The sequence below is a fragment of the Sardina pilchardus genome, chromosome 8 (genome assembly GCF_963854185.1).
Source record: "Sardina pilchardus chromosome 8, fSarPil1.1, whole genome shotgun sequence".
Taxonomy (NCBI): Eukaryota; Metazoa; Chordata; class Actinopteri; order Clupeiformes; family Clupeidae; genus Sardina; species Sardina pilchardus.
This window is the reverse complement of record NC_085001.1, coordinates 24,292,572-24,317,787: the sequence shown is the minus strand read 5'-3', so window position 1 is coordinate 24,317,787 and position 25,216 is coordinate 24,292,572. Positions and strand designations below refer to the sequence as shown.

The 25,216-nt window shown below is 43.6% G+C and overlaps 3 protein-coding genes across 3 annotated transcripts in view; 2 read left to right on the top strand and 1 right to left on the bottom strand.

The window, feature by feature from the left end:
- The window catches only part of dapk1 (death-associated protein kinase 1), a gene marked incomplete at its 5' end in the record, with an annotated part of 36,641 nt that extends 28,867 nt beyond the window's left edge, over positions 1–7,774 (top strand). Inside the window, 4 exon segments of the mRNA XM_062543308.1 lie at positions 347–485; positions 684–804; positions 2,461–2,649; positions 3,889–7,774. Of these exon segments, the coding sequence (XP_062399292.1) occupies positions 347–485; positions 684–804; positions 2,461–2,649; positions 3,889–5,274 (1,835 nt within the window).
- A 2,465-nt stretch (positions 7,775–10,239) lies between these two features.
- Positions 10,240–13,974, top strand: ctsla (cathepsin La). Its single transcript, XM_062543307.1, has 8 exons — positions 10,240–10,264; positions 11,208–11,342; positions 11,431–11,553; positions 11,713–11,865; positions 12,455–12,679; positions 12,840–13,008; positions 13,162–13,279; positions 13,397–13,974. Exons 2-8 carry the CDS (start codon positions 11,220–11,222, stop codon positions 13,494–13,496), a joined length of 1,011 nt encoding a protein of 336 aa, XP_062399291.1. The 5' UTR covers positions 10,240–10,264; positions 11,208–11,219; the 3' UTR covers positions 13,497–13,974.
- A 1,004-nt stretch (positions 13,975–14,978) lies between these two features.
- On the bottom strand, positions 14,979–23,525 carry fbp2 (fructose-1,6-bisphosphatase 2). The gene is made up of 7 exons (XM_062543305.1): positions 23,235–23,525; positions 22,323–22,485; positions 21,974–22,066; positions 20,635–20,775; positions 20,026–20,163; positions 17,967–18,086; positions 14,979–15,344 (listed from the first exon to the last, which is right to left on the bottom strand). The coding sequence occupies exons 1-7, from the start codon at positions 23,405–23,407 to the stop codon at positions 15,156–15,158; spliced, it is 1,017 nt and encodes a 338-aa protein (XP_062399289.1). The 5' UTR covers positions 23,408–23,525; the 3' UTR covers positions 14,979–15,155.
- Between the last annotated feature and the right edge of the window lie 1,691 nt (positions 23,526–25,216).

Here is a 25,216-nt window from a genome sequence, read left to right as displayed (position 1 = left end):
AGTACAGACAGGCACATTCATTGCTATAGATTACGATGACAGCTGCTATGAAATTCAGCTTCTCTGTCTCAGTAACCGCATTTAGAGGTGGTTGTGTGGGTCCAAAGACTGCCTTAGTCATCCTTTAGTTGATCTATCCCCTCATAGGCTGTGAGCGTGCTTATGATGATGATCAATTGTTTCAATCGTTCTCAACTCCCAGTTTTAATCTTGATAATCACGTCTCCATAACGAGTGTGATGCTGATTTAAGAATGAATAGAGGATGGAGATCCTGGTGATAAGGAATAAATAGACTCAGCCTAAGCTGTTCTGCTTTTCTTTTTTCTTTTTTTTTTATTCCTCAGCGTTCGGAGGCAGGATCAAGAACCCCCTGCAGGTGGCGCTGGTGGCCTCCCACGCAGACATCGTCAACATGCCCCGCGCCTTCGGAGGCGAGTTTGCCTACGACAAGGAGAGGTCACTGCTGAAGGAAGTCAGAAACAGGTGACCTTTTCACAGCAGTTTTACTTTTGTCTCATGAATGACAATTATGCTGATTGTGTGTCTCTTTTGTCTACTGTGTGTTCCTTTTATCATGTAGGCATAGCATGCATGTGACAATGTAGACTTGCCACAGGAGTGTTAATTATCCTTATCTGTGTGATCCATTGTTCGTTTATGTGTGTGTTTGTTTGTGTGCAGGTTTGGCAATGACTTGCGTATAGCGGACAAACTCTTCATCATGGACACAGGAGCCTCCAACTCCAAAGACATGAAACTGCTGAGAAACCTGCTCCTGGAGTTACGCAATAGCATCATCTCAGTGAGTGATCACTCTACACTGAGAGAGAGAGAGAGAGAGAGAGAGATACACCTGCATACTCAGGCTTACACTCACACACTGTAAAGAAACTCTGTGAAGTACACCAAAACAGATATTTTCATATCCACACACAGACTACACTGTAAGGTATGTTTTAATTCACATTTAAGCGTGCATGACAGCACCATGTACAGGGCCATGAAGATAGGCAGTCTTACTCAAACACACACAGGCACACTCACTCTCTGTTTCTTTTTGCTCTTTTACACACACACACACACACACACACACACACACACACACACACACACACGCACACACTACAACACAAACTTTCAATCCCTAATGCATAGTGACATGCACCCCATTTTCTCGCACGGCATAGTGAATCTGACATTAGAAAAAAAAACATGCCCAGACACATCCAACCAACACACAAACACACACACACACACACACACACAAACACAAACACACACTTGTCTGCTCACACCACCCACTGGTGTTTGTCTCGCACTCGTGTAAGTGCAGCAATGCTTCCCATACTTAGAGTTGGTAAATCTCTTCACGCTGTTCTTTTCTGCTCAGTAACAGAAGTCGTTTTATGAAAAAAAAAGTATTGTTTTCTTTCTGTTCTGTAAGTGTTTGCTGTGGAAATGTGTTTTTCTGTAGCGATTTCTCAACCACTCCATTCGCATTGTCTGTGTTCTCTCTGAATTCAATTGCTTAGTGCTTTTCACACCTACAGCCCAATCCCCTATCTCTCTCTCTCTGACACACACACACACACACAGACACACACACTTTCTCACTCACTCACTCACTGTTCCTGACTGTTTCCTTTCACACCTTCTTTCAAAAGCTGCTAACTACCTCCTGCCATTTCTGCCCTTTAAAGAGATATTCTCCTTCTTGCACACACATCCGTTTTCTTCCACTCTGTGTGTGTGTGTGTGTGTGTGTGTGTGTAATTCTGTGTCTGTCCTTCACACTGACTTCATCACAGGTCTTCTGGGTGATTAAACCGCTATCATCTTTTTCTTTCTCCCTCTCTCTTTCATTCTCTCTATTCCTCTCTTTCTCTCTCTCTTGCACCCTTTTATTATCTCTCTCATTGTGTGTCATCTGTTTTAATTTGGCTGGCTCCTTTTGGTTTCTTGGTCACATTTCTAATGGCTTGTGAAATAGCAATTACATTTGCAATATGTCTCATTGCTATGGCACCCATTCACAATAAATAAAAAAATATATATTTCAGCTCATTAAAGCACATTACAGCATCATCTCTTTGTGCCTCTCTCCTCTCACTTTATGCGTAATCTCACTTCAGTTTTGCAAAAATGATCTTGCATGCTCAAACAGGCCAGTCGGTATGGATGCCAATCTTTTGGTGACACGATACGGTTAGCCACGTTTTGAACTTGGACCATTCTAATAGTGAAATAAACAAATAATAACAAGCAAGGTAGTAACAAACTTAGGTAGGTAAACAAAGGTAGTAGCAACACAAATGTCATGTAGTCGGTTGGAACTCATTTAATCTGGACCTCAACAAAGCACATTTCATTCTACATTAGCCCATTTCCCACCACATACCAGTTTGCTGTTTGATAACTGAATGGAAACAATCTCTCTCTCCCCCTCTGCCTCGCTCAGGCCTGTGGTCCCATCACGCTGCTCTCAGAGAAGATCCTGGCCGTGCTGCCCACGTGGCGCAAGCTGAACGGGCCCAACCAGCTCATGTCCTGGCAGCAGTTTGTGCAGGACGTCCAGGAGCAGATCAACCCGCTGGTCAGCGAGGAGGACCTGAGAGAAATCGCCCAACAGCTGCACAGCATGGGAGAGGTGAGGGGAGGTGCAGTGTGTGTGTGTGTGTGTGTGTGTGTGTGTGTGTGTGTGTGTGTGTTTGAGAGAGAGACCAAGACAGAGAGAGACAGACGGACCAAGAGAGACGGACAGAGAGAGGCAGTGAGTCAGAGAGAGAGGGAGGCAGTGAGAGGGATAGCAAGAGAGAGAGAAATTAATTGTCAAGGCTATATGAAACACCACCACAAGGTGTCACTCTTATTGCATCTGGTAATACCGGTTCATCTGTAAACAATTTTCACTTCCAGAGAACTTGTTTACAGCATGAGCTCCAGTGAGGTGGAATGTTTACCAGAACCCATTTGGCTGGTTTTGTGCAAATGTGGTTTGGTGAGCGTGTTCATTTCAGCTTTACTTTCTTTGTGCTGCTTTGAAGTGTACAGTGAATAGTATTGTGACCTTACTGTATACTTGTGTTGTATGTTATGTTTGTACATTATTGAACACATTGGTGGTGGTTAGTGAGGTTCCCCCTTCACTGTAAAGCACTTTGGGTGCCTTGAAAAGTTGTTGTTGTTGTTGTTGTTGTTGTTGTTGAACTTCTATCATAGTCCAATAAAATAAAAGGACCTTATTGTCTGTGATGGATACATGTTTATTCTGTAAATATTCTGTAAATAGCCTCACAGCTCTGGCAATGCCTGCCGGCTGAGATCGTGAAACATGTAGTTCAGTGCTTCTCAGATTTGGTCTCTCTTAGCCGTCTCCTTTTGAAACTTTGCCAATAGGATAATGTAGGAGACGCTATTACAAAGTCACTGTTACCCAGTAGAGTAAGGAGAAGGACATTATAGGAAATGGGAGAGATCATAACAAAGTGTTCACGTCGTGACTGAATGGCATGTTCAGGCTTATCCAGATCTGCACCACAAGGGTAAGCATGAAGAGCAAAGCCACGGCATAATGTAAATATTGCTGCACCGTGTGTTCGCCGTAAGCAAAACTATTTCCAGTAACACAGAGATGAAGTAGCATCTTTGGCACTTGTTGTCTGATACATGACCACAAACATAAACAAACTCTCTCTGTTTATCTTTCTTTCTCTCTCTTTTTCTCTTTTCTCACTCTGTTTCTCTCTCTCTCTCTTTCTCTCTCTCTCTATCCCTCTCTCTCCATCCCTCTCTCTCCATCTCCTCCCCCTCTCCATCTCCCCCCTCCCCCTCTCTCCCTCTCTCCCCCTCTCTCTCTCTCTCTCTCTCTCTCCCCGCCCCGCCCCAGATCAACATCATGCAGAGTGAGACGGTGCAGGACGTGGTGCTGCTGGACCCCCGCTGGCTGTGCAGCACGGTGCTGGGCCGCATCCTGTCGCTGGAGACGCCCAAGGCCATCCACCACTACCGCGGCCGCTACCGCCTGGAGGAGCTGCAGGACCTGGTGGCCGAGGGCGACGACGCCGACGAGCTCCTCCAGGTGCTGGACGCCATGGACGTGTGCGCCCGCGACCTCAGCACGCCGGGCATGGTGGACGTGCCGGCGCTGATCCGCACCAGCGGCCTGCAGCGCTCCTGGACCGAGGAGGAGGACGACGACGACGGCGAGGGCGGCCAGAGCGACGCGCTGATCTACGGCGGGGTGAGGATCGTGCCCGCCGAGCACCTGGCGCCGTTCCCCTGCGGCCTCTTCCACAAGCTGCAGGTGAACCTGTGCCGCTGGAGCCGGCAGCAGCAGCAGAGGCCGGACGGGGAGGCCGAGGGGGCGGAAGGGGAGGGGGAAGCGGGCAGCTTCAACATCTGCGACGATGTGCGACTGTGGACCAACGGGGCCAAAGTGTCCCTGGAATACGTCGAGGCCATGGTGCTGCTGGTCAACCACGGGCAGGGCATCGAGGTGCAAATCCGCGGCCGGGATTCGGAGCGGGCCCGGTGCTGTGCCCTGCTGGACACCATCTGCAGCATCGCAGAGGGCCTGTTGGCCACCACGCTGCCCGGCCTGCTGACGGTCAAGTATTACCTGAGCCCCCAGCAGCTGCGCGAGCACCTCGGCCCCGTCATGATCTACCAGCCCAAGGACTTCTACAGGGCGCAGGCGCAGCGCGAGAGCTGGCTCACCAACACCATGGGCGGCTACAGGGAGAGCTTCAGCAGCATCCTGGCGTTCGGATGCACGGACGTCCTGCGGCAGGGAAGCCTGGGCGCGCACGTGCACATCTCCGACGTGGGCCTGCTGGCTCGCCGGAAGCTCTGCCGCATGCTGGACCCGCCCGACGCGCTCGGCAAAGACTGGTGCCTGCTGGCGATGAACCTGGGCTTGAGCGAGCTGGTCGCTAAATACAGCGGGGCCTCGTCCGCCAACGGGGCCAGCCCCAGCGTCAGCCTGGCGATGGCTAACGGTCTTCCGAACGGGCCCTTCGCGTCCGCGCTGGCGTCGCCCAGCCCCACGGCCGCCCTGCTGCTGGAGTGGGGGCGCAAGCCCGACAGCACGGTGGGCGTGCTGATGACCAAGCTGCGCGAGCTGGGGCGCCGCGACGCCGCCGACTTCCTCCTCAAGGGGGCGCCCGTGTTCAGGGTCAGCTCCGAGGCGCTGGCCACGCCCAACGGCTACGGACCCACCTGCAACGGCGGCGGCACCTCCTACAACTCCATCAGCTCCGTCATATCACGATAGAGGGAAAGGAGTGAGGGGGGAGAAGTCGGAGCAAAATGTGCAATTTCAGATGGAGCGGGAGAGGCACTTGTTAAGGCCTCCATCCTCCTAGCTCTCGTATAAATGATAGGATGAATATGTGAAGACTTTCCACGCTTTGTATTCATCCACGTCGCTGTCCCTGCTGTTTTGAATGTTTGTCGGCTAACGCATCTCATAGAGAGGATGTGCACGTCTGTTGATCCCGTCTATTCTAGTGCTTTCTATCGATATATTCATCTCATCAAGTTCGATTTCTAAAAATACTGCTAAACTGTAAAAAGCAAAACGAAAAAAAAAAAACTTCAACTATATCCCCAAAGGATTTCCGACACGCTGAATTTATTCCATGCATTTTAAAATGAGGTTTATTTTGACAATATACTGTACATTCTTCTAAGTGTGTACTATTAAAAACGATGGCAAATTAATGCTTGAGAGCACTAGCTGAGGCTGGATAAGATGTGAAGAGAGACGAGTGACATTCAAGTGCCTTTTCAATGGTAACTTGTCAAAGGACCACCTTTTTAAGACTACGAATCGGACCCACCCTCTACCTCCACAAGACAGCTACCCATTTGTATTACTCTGCACAGAATGGCTGTTATTTGTGCTCATGCAACAAAACCTCACTATTAGCTTCTCTCTCTATAAGAAGAGAATTAGCTCATGTGACTCTCGCTAAGCTGTGTGTGTGTAGGCGTACCACCAGAGGCCAAGAGCGCTTGGTAAAGATCTGTTACACATCATGATCCGTGTAAATGTGTTCTCGTGTTCTGCTAATGACCAGCTGGCTTAGGAGGGAAACACTCAAAAGCTCATAGATGTTTGAGGGAAGCTGTTTATTGTTTTGAAGAAAGTCAGTAAAAACAAAATATGAAGTAACTTATTTCTCCTGAGACTAAGAGACAGTTTCCCTTTGGCAGTGTAGTGAGGGTAACATCAAAAGCACACACAGGCTTTTACCACATTGGCATGATAAAACATCCAGGCAAATATCAGCATCTTGCCATCTTGCATCGTCAAAGACACGTACTTTGCTATCTCAAACTTTTTTTCTTCATGGAAGCTAAAGTTCATGAGTCCTATGGATCCTAAGCTCTACAGTACTGATATCATGTGATGTGGACAGGATGTCATGTTCAGACAAGTTTCAGCAAGTCATTACCACATTGGCTGATGTGTCAGAGCATCCAGGCAGCTCATCTGGGTGTGACCTGAGTGCTCAAAAGTAGGCTACTACTTGATTTCCGTTCTGCTCCTTGAAGCATCATATATTAACGAGTCTCTCCATTGATTTAAGTATCTCCAGGAGCTTGTTCTGAGTAACATCAATAATAATATGAAACCACTTCTAGATCAATAATAATGAGTTTAAGTCATGTTTCAGCCAGATGACATTTTTAGGCCCAGAGTAAGGAAATTATTGTCTTGGGTGTAGAGGGATTCTTGTTCTTTGACAGCAAAAACTTTAAAAAGTTTTCTATGGTGAAATTAGCTATTGCATCTCTTTCAGCTAACAAGCCTTTGTGGTTTTTTTTGTGATGGATCATAAACCAAACAAAACCGTTTTTATACTGAGAGCATGTGCAGAGCAGGGTACCGTTATTGTTGTGTAATCAAGGAAGTATAGCTGAGAGCGATACTGTTGCCCGCACTCAACTAATGGACATCCATTGACTCAGTGGAACGTTGCAGTTGTGGAGAGAGGGAGCGTTCTCGATCCCAGTCAGAGGAAATGGTCTCCTGGAGCTCCGAGGAGAGAGTGATCCTCCTGCTTATTGTTCAGCGACTAATTTGTGGCCTTCTCCAGGCGTTTTACCGCTCTCCGTGGGCCTCTGCACAGTGCTCGATGAAGCCCAGCTCCTACTATCATTCCATACGAGTAGTCTTCATTACAATTGATATAAAAAATAATTGAATGTACATCCGAAGATTCGGACAGTCGGACTGAGCCGCAAAGAACTTGGGCAAACACAAATGCCACATGAGTTCTTGACACAAAGAACGCTTGACCAGGTGAAGGGTTATGAAGATTCACCTGATGGTAACCCATGAATTTGGGAAGTACAGGGGGAGGCCACTTTCCCTCTGTCTGAACTGCAGTCAAGTTGGTAAAAAATATATATATATCTTAAAGGGAACCAAACGGATGGTGTTTTGTCATTCCAAAAGGCACATTTTTATATATTGTGATTGAATATCCATGTTATTGAGGAGCTTTCTTGCTTTGTGTCGGGTTTTTCCCCTCTCTTTGTCGAGCAGTGGTTCTATCACTTTTTCCCCTTGTGAGGCTCAAGCTATATGATGTCCTTTTAGGGAAAAGGGTGTTATTGTATTTAAAAAGTCTTTGTACAGTCATCTCTTTGCACATGACCTTTGTTCTATTTATATTATGTTCTTAAAGCATGTCTCAGAATGTCATTTCCTTAATACTTCCTTTAAGTGTAGTACATTTTATAATAAATTGTTTACGTCACAATCTTGTGTGCGATTTTTTCCCCCCTCTTCAGTCAGAAAGTAAAATATGAACGTTCACTAAATATTTTGTATCCATTTCAGTTTTTGTTTCCTTATTGGAACATTTGTCATTAACAGACCATCAGTTCAGTTGTGCAATGTCACTGTGTTTTGCAAGAGTCGTTTACACTGCAGAAAACTCACAAGCTCAGTAAAAGCCCATCAGTAGAGGAGGCTGACTCTCACATGTTGTCTCCTCTCCCAAGCCTCGAGGTTGGGCAAGTTAGCGCATGTCTTGGGTACGCCGCAGAAAAACCTCTTACTCGGCCTCCTTTCCAAACACTCCCTGCCGAATTATTTGACTTCCATTGTTTACAGTCCATTTGACATCTGCATTACAAACTTGTATTTGGAGGAGTCGGAGTTCTTGAAATTGACAAAACAGCGGACTTGCACCAAAGGCCATGTTCAACAATGTACGTTGAAAGTCACATGGAGTACTAGTGATTGAAGATCATGAGATATGAACTTACTATTGTGTGAAGCTGTCTTATCTGGCATGAGCCTGAGCATGATCATTTCCTTGACCGCAGTGTGGCAACCAGCAACCTGGTGTGTGAGACGCTGAAAGCTCCACACTTACTCTGTAGATGAGATTAAGGAAAGGTGGAGGGGCACTTCAAGTTATCTACAGTATAGCATTGTCCCATGCATTTCCAAATTATTGCCTTATCAGACTGCTTTGACTCACCTATGTGTGTTTAAACAGCATCACTTGTGTGTTTTAAAGTAGTTTTACTGTAGGCTATTGATCTGAGAACTCCAGTTCTCAGACGTTATCTTTCTGCCCAGCCCTTTCCATTATTTGACGAGCATCCTGAATGCAATCACTCTTCTAGTGAAGATGCTTTCATTTGTCTGCCATTTTGATTTTGTGAAAGGGTTCATATTTTAGTTCAGCATCCAATCAAAGTAAATTTCTCTGGTTTAGAAATAAAACTTCAGGGAGGCTGTGGAGACTCTTTGATCTGGCAGACCATATTATTGCAGAATCCACCAGTTTTAGAAGAATTGATACATGCTATCTGATCTTATTTGGCCCAAATGTAAGTAATGTTACTTAATTTTGTTGTCTTTGTACTTGTACTCTGCACAATGACCAAGTTAAATGTAATCTAATCTAATCTAATGAGGTAAAGTATGCGATATACTGTCAAACTCAGGTAACTTAACTCAAAGCAAGTTGTAAAGAAGAGCCTTGTGGCGTTATTTACAGTAGAAGAATGAAGCCAAATGGCTGTTCTGTTATTAGGTTTACCACTTACTCTTAACACTTACCCAGGTTGGTCAATAAACCATGTGCAAGGAACGTCCTAACCACTGGGGACAAATCAATATAATCAGGTCAGGCCTGTCTGGTTTCCTTTGCACCCCTGTTGGTGATGGGGCATAGACTGTCCAGACTTACAGTATACACGGGTAAATGTACTAGTAGCCTACACCGCTCAGGTTCTAAAATATACCAACTAAATGCAGAGGTATAAAAGGCCGGATTCAGAAACTCTTGCCACATATTTGTTCTACTATTCACTATTCTCTAAATCACCACTCCTCAGTCAGATAGATTAGCTAATTCATGAACTCACCTGTGTTAAGTGCACAGGGGAAACCAATACATCGCAGGACTTTTACTTTCTCAAGCTGAACTTTTACAACTATAGAGGAAATGTTGAATTGATTCACATTCCCTACTAGGTTTGTTTTGTAACTCACGTTATGTAAGAAGCTTATTGAACCACCTGGCAAAACAAAATGAAAATAGTCCAGAACTTGTATGTTGTCAATTACAATCGAGTTTGGGTAATTTATTATTATTATTATTATTATTATTATTTATTATTGTTGTTATTATTATTATTATTATTATTATTATTATGCTTTAGGCCTAAGTTACATTCAAGCTCTCTGTGAGCAACTTGAACTCACTGGAATCGATGGATAAGTACGCTATGCAGGTAAGGAAGAAAGCTATGGAAGAAAAGTAGAAATAGTTTAATTCAAGAGTGTAATAAGAAAGAAGCCAAAGCTGGGTTATAAAAGGGTTTTATTTTTCTACAGGAGTGTTTCAATTGTTGTAGGCCTTTCTTATGAGAACTTGATCTAAGAGCAAATTAAGTAGCCTAGGTAAGGTCAGAAGTTATTTTATATGAATGAATGAATGAATGAATTAATGAATGTGTTTACTGGGATTACTGAACTGTGCAGACTATAGCCTATATATAATTTCCTCCACAGACCTAATGGGAAGTTTTGCTTGCCTCTGCTCATTGTTGCTGTTGCTCACTGCAGCATCACGTGCCGCTCGGTCACATGCTAGGGTGACTTCACATGGGCGGGATCGACACCAGTAGCCAACCAATAAGAATATTGCAGATTATTCATTCGTGAAACGGCTTTATAAATTTGTATTCTCCACCATCACAAACATTGTTAACTTCTCAGCGTCTTAGAGGTGAGTGGTATCTTATATTGCACTGTTTTACTATTACCAAACCCAGTCCTTAGGCCTGTTTTATTTTATGGATAGGTCCACATTCCATAGATTTTGTATTTTTTTCGTTCCTGCAGCTTGGTTAGGTAAACAGGCTACATTTTGTCTTTAATCTGTCGTATTTATGTAGCATTTAATCTAAACCGAAACATGGGTCTGACCAGTGTTGTTGTGTTGTCGAAAACGCGTTTGACGTGAAAACAAGAAGTGCTTTATTAGGACCATATTTGTGCTTGTAGTCATTTGTTTCCATCCAAAACCTCGCCAAGTAACGTACAATTCCTTGATGTGGCCGCATGTCGAGTTCCATATTAGGATTGGGAATCTGGAATCGTGAATGAATTAAATTTCGTAGTATCACTTTTGTTTTCGATTTCCTAGTCGTCGAGTTGCTGGCCTTGTTTTGTTCCTTGGAAGCGTTTCAGCTGCATAGCTGGATCCGCCCGAACCCGTGACTGGGACAAACAAAGCACTCCATCTTGCTTTCCGCTTACATGGGCTACGTTGATCTTGTAGATTAACTTACAAAGTTTTTTTTTTCTTTATTAATACGATGCTATGTTTTTGTCATACAATTGTTTGAATAAGATGTTGGGTATTATAAGTCAGCCAACATTATATGCCAATCGCTATTCAACAACTGTGGGCGCTCATTTAATTTCCCTGGCCAGGAATGTTGCCTAGTACATATTGTCCCCGTTAGAAATTGCATTGGCACTGAATTAAGTTGTGTCCGAACAGTGCCTCAAATTGATTCTCTACCCCGAAGATACATTTTGTTTAGAATGAAAAGTGATGGTAGACTTAATAGGCCTAGCTTACAGTTTAAGGGGACGCAGGCTACATCTACCCTGTAGCGTGATTCAGCAGAAAGTGTTGACCTGTTCCATTTCTTTATCCTCAGAGCTTTGTGAAAATGTACGTGGCGGCGGTGTTCACGTTGTGCCTCGGTGCTGTTTTGGCTGCTCCTAGTTTTGATCGGGTACTTGATGAGCATTGGGATCAATGGAAGTCTTTCCACAATAAAGAATATCATCAGGTTGGTGAATGAGTGACTTGATTGTGTTGAGAAACTGCGATTGGAGTTGTTCTGAGAACGTTGTCACTAAGTAACATCTTCCCTGCAGAAGGAAGAGGGATGGCGACGGGTGGTGTGGCAGAAGAACCTGCAAAAGATTGAAATGCACAACCTTGAGCACTCCATGGGCCTTCATTCTTACCGTCTGGGGATGAATCATTTCGGTGACATGGTAAGGATATGAATCAGTTCATTGGCATGTGTTTATTAGAAGTCAGTTTTGCAGCAGAGTTTCGTATTGAGAGAGTTCGTCAAATAATGTGTCCATGTATTGACCTATTTAGTTGTGTAACACAAGTTGCTCAAGAAGTTTTTGCTGTTGTTACTGCAGACTCACGAGGAGTTCAGGCAGGTCATGAACGGTTACAAAATGAAGACGCAAAGGAAGTCCAAGGGATCCCTGTTCTTGGAGCCCAACTTCATTGAGCTTCCCAAAAAGATTGACTACAGGGAGATGGGATATGTGACTCCAGTGAAGGATCAGGTAAGGCCAGCAGACACACTTGTACCCCGCAATGTTTTGCTGTTATGTTGTTGTCCCTCCCTACCATACAGAGAATCAAAAACAAGCCCCACCCCCCCAGCTATATTTAAACAAGTACATAGTGCAATAGTCAACAGCTCCAGAGTGCAGCCATGTTTATGACTCGCTATATGGCTAAACCGGTCTGGCCTGTCTACTCCCGGACACATGCACTCTACATATATAGTTGCTTTATATAGGCTAGTCACTAAGTTCAGTGAGCAACACTGATAAAGCACTTTAAAAAGGGTTTGACTTGGTTCTGATGTTGTGGAGAACTACATCAGAACCAAGAGCGATAACTTTGTTGACATTATGAAAGCGGGGGTGTTGTCATATGACCCCGTTCTTTTCTTGGCTTGACCTACTTAAAAGGTAAACAAAGGCGACCGACCACAGATTGCTGTGTTGCAAAATAGAAATAGATGTTCAAAAATCAAGGTGCACTTGAACATTTAGAAACATTTCCGTCATGCCAGATGTTGCTGCAATACCGTGCACGTGTTAAGGAAGTGGTTGAACCGTATACATTTTTGGCATTGTTCCTCAGGGTGAGTGTGGCTCTTGCTGGGCCTTCAGCACCACCGGAGCCATGGAGGGCCAGGTGTTCAAGAAGACGGGCCAGCTGGTGTCCCTGAGCGAACAGAACCTGGTGGAGTGCTCACGGCCCGAGGGCAACGAGGGGTGCAACGGCGGGCTCATGGACCAGGCCTTCCAGTACATCAACGACAACGGCGGCCTGGACTCTGAGGAAGCCTACCCCTACCTGGGCACTGTAAGTCTTTTCGTTTGGTTTGATCATATCCAGCAACGGTCACTGGAATAATAATAAGAAGAAAATTATAAATACATGTGTAACGATGCGTGTATTAGACTGGAAGATGCTATATGGGAATACAATCGCTAAATGACCCTTTTTTTGTCGTCTCCTAAAGGATGATCAGCCCTGCCATTATGATCCCAAGTACAACTCTGCCAACGACACAGGCTTCGTGGACATCCCCAGTGGAAAGGAACGCGCCCTCATGAAGGCCATCGCTGCTGTTGGCCCAGTGTCTGTGGCCATCGACGCTGGACACGAGTCCTTCCAGTTCTACCACTCAGGTGAGGAACCTTCACGGTTCTATCTTCAGCCAGAGGTTTGGCACGAAGCCACAGCGAGAAGTTGCAGCCCCCTGGCAGTAGCTGGCTGCTATCCGAAATGTCATTGACTTGTCAGTGACTTGTGACCTGATGTATTTTATTTATTTATTGTAGGTATTTACTATGAAAAGGAATGCAGCAGCTCCGAGCTTGACCATGGTGTTCTGGCCGTCGGCTATGGCTTTGAGGGCGAAGATGTTGATGGCAAGAAGTACTGGATTGTCAAGAACAGGTATGAGAAGCCTTTTAGAAAGCATCTGTTTTAATGATCTTACTTTTTTATTTATTCATATCCTCATTGTGGGACTTGCTCTCATTGGCTTTTGGTTGTTTTCCTTTAACCCTGCAGTTGGAGTGAGAAGTGGGGTGATCAAGGCTACATCTACATGGCCAAGGACCGGAAAAACCACTGCGGCATTGCCACAGCTGCTAGCTACCCACTCATGTAAAGAGGTCACCAGTCGCACCGCCACTTTTATTCGTTTTTAAATCATCGCTCCAGTGTGTCACCCGGCTCGCTTGTGAAGTTTCAGCGTCTTGGCCTTTTTTTAAGTGGATACTTGGGAGTTCTGTTTAAAGATGCTGAGACTGAGACTGAAGTGCACTATGTAAGGGAATAGCGGGCCATTTTGAAATGTGAGTTCTGTACGACTACAGCCTTTAAAGGCTGCTGCTCCAGCCCTGCAGGTGACTGTCAGGGCTGATCTATACAAGAGAAAAAAAAAAAAAAACACTGTTCATAGAGGGAATTGACTTTTTTTTTTTTTTGGTCATTTTATGCCACCTTGATTTCTAGGTTTTATAAATTGTTATGTAAATATGTGTACTCCATATTTCGGAATTGTCTTTTATCTGTTATAGGCCTGTGTTTGAAGATTTTTTTATTTCTACCTCCTAGCACGGTCAATAAAAGTTTTAAAAAATCCAGTCATCTTTGTCTGTGCTTTTATGAATACAAATGATGTAATTTCGGCACTCCTTGTTGGCTGCTTTTTCTACTTTTATCAATATTTATCATTTATTTAACAATTTATAAATATTAAAATGGTACATGCATTACAAATATCTAAAAATATTGAAATTTAATATACAAATCGGATCATAAAGATTGAGTTTAGGAGTGCCTTCTTTGAAATCTTTGAAAGACTTATTTTTAAAAGTTGTTGTGCTTGACCAGTTTTGTGCCTGATCACAACCTGAATCTCATTCAGGGTGAGTTACAGTTCTTGGGACACAAGTGTGTTGACTGCCTCTTGGCAAGGACTTTTTTTTTATTATTTGCATTGTTAGATAGACTTTTGGAGTGGGTGAGCTATTGGACAGGAAACAGATTTTATGTTTACTCTCAGCCTCGTGCCTGCTTCAGTGAGGTCAAAACAAATGCAGCAGTCCGTCAACACTACAAACTTGACCTGCCCAAGAGGAAAGGATAGAGAGGGAAAAACATCCCGTTTTCTGTGTGGCACATGTACCCACCCACAATGTGCCAGTGCACTATGAGCCATGAGACTTTGCTACAGAAGAGAAGAACATTCACACTACCTTTATGCTTTTTACATTCAACATGCTTTTTCTGGAAGCTTAGAGATATGGTTGGGACATCTCTTCAGAGATATGCATTAGGCTTTTAGTGTTAAGCTAAATATGTTACTCCTGACTCATCATGATGTAGTTTCACATTTCATTATTAGTATCTTTTACTTTCACATTTTCTTATTTGTACCTTTTACAAATGCCAACTCATAAATAACTCGACGCGAAACAATACAAGGCTGTTAATGCTGACGAGGTCAATCCAATTTGAAGTTCTGAGAAGTGAGCCTGATCTTAATGGTGACGTAGCCATACCAATTCCTGACCTGATAGGAAATCAGCTGACCTGATAAGAAAATATCTCTTTTTTTACAGTTAAAGAAATGACCATGACTACATTGTTTTCCGACTTTTATTGCTATTTTTGGTCTTCTTGTAAAAAGGCAGAGAATGTCCTATAGCATACGAATTACTGGCACACTGACAAAAATTAACTGAAGTGAAACTCAAGCTGAGGTAACCAGGGAGCCAAGGGGGGCGGCATCGCGGTCACGTTCACAGAGGCCACCGACAATCTACTTCTGGTGTTTCTTCACGAAGGCCAGGAACTCATCCACGTCGTCAGGGGAGCCCACGATGAAGGGCACCCGCTGGTGGAGGGCCTCTGGCTTGACGTCCAGGACCCTCTGGGTGCCCGTGGTGGCCTTGCCGCCCGCCTGCTCGATGAGGAAGGCGATGGGGTTACATTCGTACAGAAGCCTCAGCTGAAGGGAGGAGAACACAGAGGGAGAAAAGTGTTACAGAGGGAGAGAGAGAGGGCAATAATTGGTGGCAACCAACCACTGCCCATGCTAGCAGCCTTCTGGCACTGAAGAGATAAGCTCTGGAAGAGATAATATGGGAAGCATAGGCCTACTGTAAAGAGCAAACTTGTTGCAATGTTAGGTAGTCAGTCATTAACCCAGACTGCTTCATTGAAATATTTGCAGAACATTTACTTCCCTATATGACAAAATGTAAGACATTCAAAAAGGTTAATGAAATCCTTACATCAAGAACGGTGTAAATTAATATATGTAATAGCATCTGACACAAATCATTGAAACAACAAAAATCTAAATGAATGAACAACATTCATAAAGTTTGAATTCATGAATTTCACTACAATACTTACAAAACAGGATCACATTTTTTTTTCAAGCTAAGCGGTATTGCATCATGCTCCCTTCTGAGTAATGTTGCCCAGTCAGCAAGGACCAATCTACCAACAAACAAGTCCTGTTTGAACTGTTTGTATACGTGCAGTAACTGACAGGAAAACTGACAGATACACAATATATAAATATAGGGATACCATTTTTTAATTCTTCAATTTCAGTGCACTTCTGCAATTTCAATTGCAGCCTAATCTTGGTGAATGTAGTCTTTAACTGTAAATTTAGTCATAAACTCTACCACACTTGATTACTCTTTTTGTCTGCCAATTACATTTCTTGTAGCAATAGCCTAAAAGAGAAAGGACAGCATTGGCTGTCTTTCCAGAGCTTACAAATGCCCTGTAAAACTGTCTTCCGCCTCGCATGACTTTCCACAGAAAGTAATGGCCACGACAGATAGGTTTATTATCTGTATGACTGAATCAGCGCGTCCACATAAATAGACCAAGCAAGAAGGACTTTATTTGCAAAGAGGCATAATGTGCATGCAATCCCCCAAACAAAGTCCTCCCTAAAAGAGCTTGATCAGAGGGCAGCAGATACTATAGCCTACGTATGGCAATGTGTGGGGTCAGTCAGAGGCTGCTATCAACACCAGAGCTACCTTCACCAGAGACTTTCTAATGAGGAGACATCAAATAATCCTCCTTAGAAACGTATGGGGGTAGTTTGTAATAACAATATGGCAGCAGTCTATATATCCCGCCCCTTCCTGTAAGCATCCCCATTCACTTCAATAGAAAAATAGCTGACCGATAACTGCCAAAAGTGTTACAATGATGGCTGACTGCCTTCACCCTGTAAATGGGCCATCCGAGGGTCATTATGATGAATCATTCTGGACATTCCTACCAGATGCAGGCTAGTCTTGATGTTAACTTGTTTTCTGCAAATGTAAGAAGGGTTAAGCAGTGTAACACCTCTGTTACTGTGAAGGGAAGTGATTACTCTTCCCATGATAGACCCAGTGTTTGTTCCGTGATTTGATTCTAAGATCCTTAAGATCCTGATTAGATTAATCTATGCAACATTGATGTAATTACACATTTCAGTTATGGATTCCATTGAGAGAAATAATGGTCATCTTGACATTTGAATGACTTTGAATCATTGAATCATTAATGAGTAGCTCCTAAGACCTATGTATGGTAAGCAAATTTAACTAACTAGATTATCATATAATCAACATGTACTGTATAAGATGATTCAACAGAAAATTGAGGCACAGGCATTTTGAAAATGTTGAAAATTCATGATGGCTCAAAATATTTTTTTTTAACTGCCTTTGGCTATAAGTGTACCAAATTCCATGCTTTTATTTGGTTAAATAAATAATGACCACAGTGCACAATTATTGTGAATTTTCTAGGTATAGTACACTGCATCGGAGTATTATAGTGTATTATATGTATCCCTCCTAAATGCTCTCTGATAAAGTCATTTTAATCAGAGGTACGTCTCCTCAGTCTAGGGTCTATTACATACAGTATTATTATCTAATTCATGTTCTGTTGTTGCTTTTGCTGTTGCTTTTGGTTTGTTGGTTAAATTTAGACTAAAGCGTGTTCTTAATAATTTGAAAATGAAAAAGCCTCCACTCTCACCCAACCCCTCCCTAATACACACACACACACACACACACACACACACACAGACACACACACACACACACACACACACACACACACACACACACACACACACACACACACACACACACACACACACACACACACACACACACACACACACACACACACACACACACACACACATACACGCTTCAGGGAGTTGTGAAAATGAGACTGACAGTATCCTGTATCCAGTGGTTGCGCTGCGTGTCCTGGTCCGTAATTGCTGAGGCAGCATTTCCACAACAGGTCATACGGGCGCGGAACAGATGCTAGTGCTTTGTCACAACTTAAAATGAAGAACTGGATTAACTGACAAAAGCATAATCCACTAAAAAGGGATGTCCTGCCTTACTACATTTCATTACGTAGTCTTAGTTGCCACAAAATAAACCACAAGCGCCGCGAAGTAGTCATGGGTGCTACTCAATGACAAGAGGTCAGTGTGATGCCATGCTACACCTACTTGTGCAGCGTGACTCATTCCGCAAGCCACTCGTTATAACCATAGATAATTGATGTTGTGCAGAAGTCTCACCTTTCCCTTGGGACTCTTCTCATTGGCAGGGTACATGAAGATGCCTCCATAGGCAATTGTGCGATGAACGTCTGACACCATGGAGCCCACATACCTGGCACCGTATGGGGCACCCCCATCCTAGAGGTGGCACAAGCATACGTGGACAGCTTACATTATGCTCAACTCGACTCTTCATCGACATGAAAGTTTTGCTGATTCACGCAAAGCATTCAACGCTTTAAATGACTGTGCTGAATATGTGTGGAATTCAGATTGACCAAGAGTGCTATGCTTTTCTCTGTGATGCTTGACCATACATTACATACAGATGTGATTTATACCTACAGATCAGTGAAACGAAAATCATTGGGGCACGTAAGTCAGTGTCCATCAGCTATGTGACTCTATGACAACCAGAAGACATGTCCAAGAACAACAGAGGTCAAAGACAACAGCTCAACATACACACACACACACACACACACACACACACACACACACACACACACACACACACAGTGCACAGGGGGCAACAGAGTGTTCCACTGTGCCCTGTGGTGGTACAAGGTATCATCAGGCTGACGCCAGAGATAAGAGACTTCTCTCTGCTGCTCCAGGAAAGACAAACAAGTTTGGGATCAAGGTTCACAGCAACTGCTTTTGAAAAACACAACAGACCCTATAAGCAAAACAGGTCGTTGCGACCGCACCAATTCCAGCTGTATGTATTTTACAGTATGTATACAGGTGTGTGATATATATGTGAAGGCTGATAATCAGATTAAGCAGGTGTGTTTTCAGATTCGTTTGTGATGGGATTCATGGAATCAGTGTGAGCGTGACAGGAACACTGAATGGAGCAGGAGTCATGTGCTGCTTAGTCATAGACCCCAGTGTGTCATGTGCCTCCTCTGGCGTCTGTGTGTGTGTGTGTGTGTGTGTGTGTGTGTGTGTGTTTGTGTGTGTGTGTGTGTGCACACGTGCGTGTGTGTGTCTTTGTGTAGGTGGGTAGACTGAGTTTTTTTTTATGTAAGTGCAGTATGTAACTACGACAACAACAAAAAAACATGCCAATCATTTACCAATTTTCACATCACACACACAGACACACAGAGAAAAAAAACACCAATCAAGCAAAACAAACCAATAATAATAATAAATAAAAAACAACAATGTTAGACAAATGCTTTCTGAGAATCAATATTCACTAACAGTCAATCCTGCTCTATTGGCGAATTACCATTCCAAAGATACACAATGAGGAATCTGCTGATGATGATGATTTATTAATTGCTGTAAATGAGCTGCCTGGTTTCTTTTTGTGTGGATTCATCAAGTCTTCAACCCCATGTGACCAGACGGACTTGTGCAAAGCTGAAGTGTCGGATTAGCTGAGTCTATAGATTCCATACGATCACAGTCAGAGACCCCCCACACCCACCCACACGGCACCCCCCCCCCCCCCCCACCTTCCCCACCACCGCCCCCCATTCCCCACCCTCTACTTCTGCCTTTAGCCAACACATGTCCTGAGGAAGGAAGTTGGCGACAGGGCACTGTCTGGTTTTGGAGGTAGTCACCACTCCTCTCTGGTCAGCTGATCCTGTACCTGCCTGACCCTGCTGGGGTCATGCTGTCCGAAGAACGTGCAAAGTGATGCTTTAGCTCATTTATGTGTCACTAGATACTAGTTCTGCTTACATGGAGGAAAAAACAACAACAACCAGGGAGCTTTGTCAACGACTCACAGGGGTTCATGTGACAGTTGCTAGAGCAAGACGTCCCGAGAGTCGGTGTTTGAGCTCACACGCCACATGATTTCTTGTCAGTGTGTGTGTGTGTGTGTGTGTGTGTGTGTACTGTATGTGTGTGTGTCTGTGTGTGTGTGTGTGTGTGTGTACTGTGTGTGTGTGTGTGTGTGTGTACTGTATGTGTGTGTGTGTGTGTGTCTGTGTGTGTGTGTGTGTGTGTACTGTGTGTGTGTGTGTGTGTGTGTGTGTGTGTGTGTAAATGTGACTCTGACTGTGTGCATGTGTATTCAGTGTGACTGTGTGTGAGGGAGAGATTGGGGTCATACCTCTGGATATTTCTTTGCCTTGATGTACTCATTTATTGCAGGGTCGAAGTACTTGGCATAGCCTTCATTGAGACTGTAGATCTTTCCCTTCTTCTTAATCTTTACATTCCTCTCTGTGAGAACAAACTCACCCACAGCCTGCGAGACAGAACAAAGCAATGTTACACCATCCATAAGAGAGCTAAGATCCCCCCCCCCACACACACACACACACTCCTTCCCCAACCCCAACCCACTGATACCAGCGAAATAATTCTGGGCCTGCAAATCCATTGGGTCCATTCCCAATATCTGTGTCAGCCCTATTCAGAGGGCCCCGATGAACCAGGATGTGGCTTCTGGTTGTCTTACAATGTCATAGGAAAGCTATATCCTGGTAGACCTAGTTTTCCCGTATGCCTCAAAATGTATGTCACCCTACGGCTTTTAATTGCTTTACAGCTGCAAACACCACCATTATGACCCAGGTTTGTTATTGCAGATTGCTCCAAGTTATTCTGACCTACGTAAACTGTAAATGATTGATATGCCATAAAATGGCGTGATCAAGGAATGTCAATGCCTTGATTTCACCATATGGGCAAGATGATACGTGCAAAGTACACTTACCGGGTCCAGCATGAAGAAGTTGACTCCTGCCCCAGTGCTCAGGGCGACTAGAGTGGCACTGCCATAGAGAGCGTAGCCAGCACACACTATCTGGTTGCCAGGCTGTAAGGCATCCTGGTCATTGGGTTCCCCTTCTGAAGTCTGGAGGTACGATCCAGAGGAAAAATAAACCCATAGATGTTAAAATAGTGTATTATATGCATTTCATGTCAATTGTTAAAGAGACCCTATGCAACTTTCTGGGACTGTTTAGCCATTGTGCTGAGGATCATAATGACCAAGCAATTGTTAAAGTAATATCGCCATCTAGTGTCAGTAAACGTTACTGCAACCTTTAGTTAATTGCGAATCAGAGGGGTATACTACAAACCGAGGTTAGTGGCCTATCCTCATAACTTTAAGAATGATTGCTGATCTCCAGAAGAACTCCTACTGCACATATTGCTTCTTAAATTACATACTGTTTTGAGAGATCAAAGGTAACTCCCTAAGTTACCTGTGTAAGTCACTGATCTCGTATCATAGAATATCCTTCTGATTCCATCCCACTCTATGACATACAGAGATGCATTTCTAACAGTTTTCAGAACCTGACCCCAGGTCTGTAGACTAAATCTCTACACTAAAATCTTGGCATTCATTCATATTCATCATTTCCAAATCTGGCTTTGATGTTACACTACCAAGGTTATATGTGGCCATTGCCAACATATTCAATGTTAACATTTAAACTTATTGTGAGTTTAGTCTTCCTTAGAAATATCTCAAGTTAGATTTCAAACTTTGGAAATGAGAAAAACATATTCATCATCCACCATATCCTATGATACAATAGCGCTTATCCAGTAGTCTGGATTTGGCTGATGGTTTGCTGGATAGCAGGATCTACCTCGTCAATCTGTGTGAGACAATAGCACAACAACGGCAAATATTACTTTCACTATATTCAAGTGTGGGCCATTGTTTTAATGGTGGTGATTTTTGTTCTATGTGTGATTACAGTATATGTGAGTACCTACCATTAGTACAAGGTGAAATGTGTCTTAAACAGTGATACTATACAGATGTGTGTATTGCAGTTCAGTAAGAAAGAAATGGAGACACATGGAATTATCATACCTTTCTACTTTTACTAGTCTATGCCACTCACACTTATAAACACACACACACACACACACACACACACACACACAAACCCCAGACCCAGCAGCTGTTCCCATAACAACCAACACTGCTAGTCGGAAACAGTTCCCATACAGTTCCCATAATTCAACAGTGCGTACATAACATGTTTGTAGGTCTAATTATGTGTATACAATTGTGTGGACAGCACACTCACCCTTTTGTAGATGGCAAAAATGGTGCCAATGGATGCCAGGCAGTCAATGTTGGAAGAGCCGTCCAGCGGGTCAAAGCAGACCACATATTTACCCTGTGAAGGGTTTATAGTTAGAACGGTACCACAACATAAACAAACAACAAAAATAAAACAACATCAAAACAAAACAAACACACACAAAAAAAACCCAACTTACATTGCTAACAGTTCCAAGACTTGTTCATGTATTCTCCCAGGACTGATCACATGTACTCATTCATTTAGAGCTCACATTCAGACACTCACACAGGCCTATACACAATCCGATGCAATACTGGGCCTACATTTGGTCATGCAGGCTTAAACCTACTCGCTTGTCTGCTGGAACGACAATGGCGTCTTTGTTCTCCTCAGAGACCATCAGGCAGGTGCTGTATGACGACTGGAGCATGTTGACCACCAGGTCGTTGGACAGGACGTCCAGCTTCTTCACCTCGTCGCCCGTCACGTTGGTCTTGCCAGCGATGCCTTGCCTGCGCGGAGACACGGTGAGGGCGAGAGACACGACGTGGCAAGCATTTACCAAACAACAGTGCCAGTGATGATGACCACTAGAATCTCCATCATGTTGCATTGCCTGAGTGCAGACAAGCATTCCCTCTGGGCTCTTATTGTCCATGACAGTTATGTATGCTTTTGTTTAGCTATTCCATACATCTTAGCGTAGCAATAGCTAACTCAAAATATAGACTGTGACCTCTTCAACTTGACCTTGGGATCACATTTCTACATTCAGTTGATGTTAGATACCACAGGCTACTAACAATTAAAAAACACCACACCCACATGGGGTAACACTGCTGCGGTTATGTTTGTCATGCATTATTTGAACAAGATAAAGTGATGTGTCATTCTTTTACAGTCATTGATGATATAGTTGCTGGTTAGGTTGAGTACAAAGCCTTAAACTGTTTTGTGGTTGAGCATCAAAGACATTAAATGAGAGCACACCCAACCTCTACAACTCTTGCAGGTCAAGGCACCAAGAAAGTTGATTGAAATGTACAACTAACAGTTTTTTTTTTCAAATGGCACTAAACTGAGTCTCTATCTTGTACAGCATGTAAAAGCAAGTGTATGAGCAAGTCTACATTACATGCAAAAGGAGTGTGCTTGCAAATATAGACTTGTAAGTTCTCTGCCACAACTCTCTCTCCTGTACTTGCCCACTCCTTCTGACACTTGCACACTATCTGACCCCAGGTCAGCCAGCAGGACTTACAGGTGAACCAGACCCGCCTTCCTCACCGCGCACGAGATGGCTTTGATGGCCGTCAGCATGGAGTTGATCAGCTGGGTGAGCTCGCCGGTCGAGCCCTTGGCCTTCCGGCCCGTCTCCATAACAAACCGGGTTAGGGTCCATACGTCCGTGTCGAACATAGACTGATCCGTCATCCTGCCGTTGGTCAGCACAAGAAGGGGTAAGCCGTGTTGCGGGGGAAAACGTGTGTGTGAGGGTCTCTGGGTGACAGTGAGTCAGGGAAGGCAAGAGGAAGCGAGCTGGTCCCAGTTCTAGCATGCGAATAAAGGCCAAGGGTTATATTTGTTGGTCGAGCATGAGGGGGGATCAGGTAACAGGGGTAGCACAGCCAGTGCCCACCAACAAGACATTACCAGAGTGTGCTTTAGACAGGGTGAGTGCTACCGCTTGGGTATCTGGGTAGTACCATGTCTAAGAGAGAGGCAGCATTATCAAACTCACTGGGTCCAATTTTTGTGAATGAATTTGATCTGAAAACATGGAAGCTAAAGACTATTGAAAAAAAGCTTATGTTTATATACTAAAAGAAAAATATATACAGTATTGTGTGAAAATCATATCATCTCTCTCCATTAAAACACTGCAAAACTAGATCAGATATTCTAGATTAAATGAATTGGTGTGGGTATACACATTCCAACAAAATACCAATTGAACTTTGCAACATTTCTCATGAATTTCTCATTTAGAGAAAAATAATAATAAATAAAAAAGATTTTACACGGCAGACTTGAGGGTGGCACTAACCACTTCAAGTGTGCCTCAAATGTCAATGGAGCTTCATGGCCTTCTCCTGACCTTTATGTAAAGGTCGTCACCCCTAGATCCACAGTCACTCCACGCCATGATTTTACATAGGAGTGCCCTTGAAATAAAAATAGGTGTCAAATCAAAACAGTTTAAAGCATATATGACTACATATTATATACAGTGTATCAAGTATAGAAGTACACCCCCAAAACGTAGGAAATCAGACATGGTTCTCTACTGTACAGGCCCCTGCTTCCCTTTATTTGTTTCCTGTCGGTCCACACTGATTGCAGAAAGCAGAACACACTTTTTTTGCAGAGGTGAAAAAGTTCCGCTTCAGGAAGTAAAAGCTAAAGGTATAGACTTTCTAATGAGGGGTAAAAATCCTCCATAGAAAAAGCAAGGAAATTTGTAACTCCAATATCGCAGTTGTCTACACATATCCCGCCCCTTCCACAGCAAAAAAGTTGACATGTGAGTACATTACACCAATCATGTGTGGTGATCTCGAGGCTGGAGCAAGGTCGGTGTCATGAAGCCTTGCGCACAAACATTTCTGCCTAACTATGCCTGAGTGCCCGATATGTGCCCAAAAAGTGTTGCAATATGGCCACCGGGTGGAGGGACTTCCCTGAAAGGACTTTGGTTTAAGTAAATGCTTGTCATAGATATGTGGTAGGACTTTTACTTACAGAAGATTTTCCAGCTGTGATTTTGCAGAGCCCACTTTTATATCAATCAAATGATCACTAGATGAAACCAGCATTTTGCAGCTTTTGCAGCTTTCTTGACTAGATAATGTCCACCAGAGGTCCTGAATACGCAGCATATCCCACAAAGGCCATCTGTGTTCCACTGACTAACAAGACACTTCCTGAACCATTCCTCCTTACTTTCAATTAAAAGGCTCACTGTCAGAAATGTTTTTAAGCTTTCTATAACTGCAAATAGTGACTTGTAGATCTAGAGAGCTTCTATAAGTATAAATGGTTCTTCTTTGATGGCTGTGTGGAGAAATGAGAGGTTTGACACAACCTTAGTAAGCAATAGATTCAGGGACATATCTCTTTAACCACAGTTTAACTACCAAGTAAGTGAAAGTTCAGAGACGTAAAACTCAATATGGGTGCGTAAGACCAACACATACAATATGATTTTCATGAAGGATTTACAGTAAACAGTACAATTCTTTG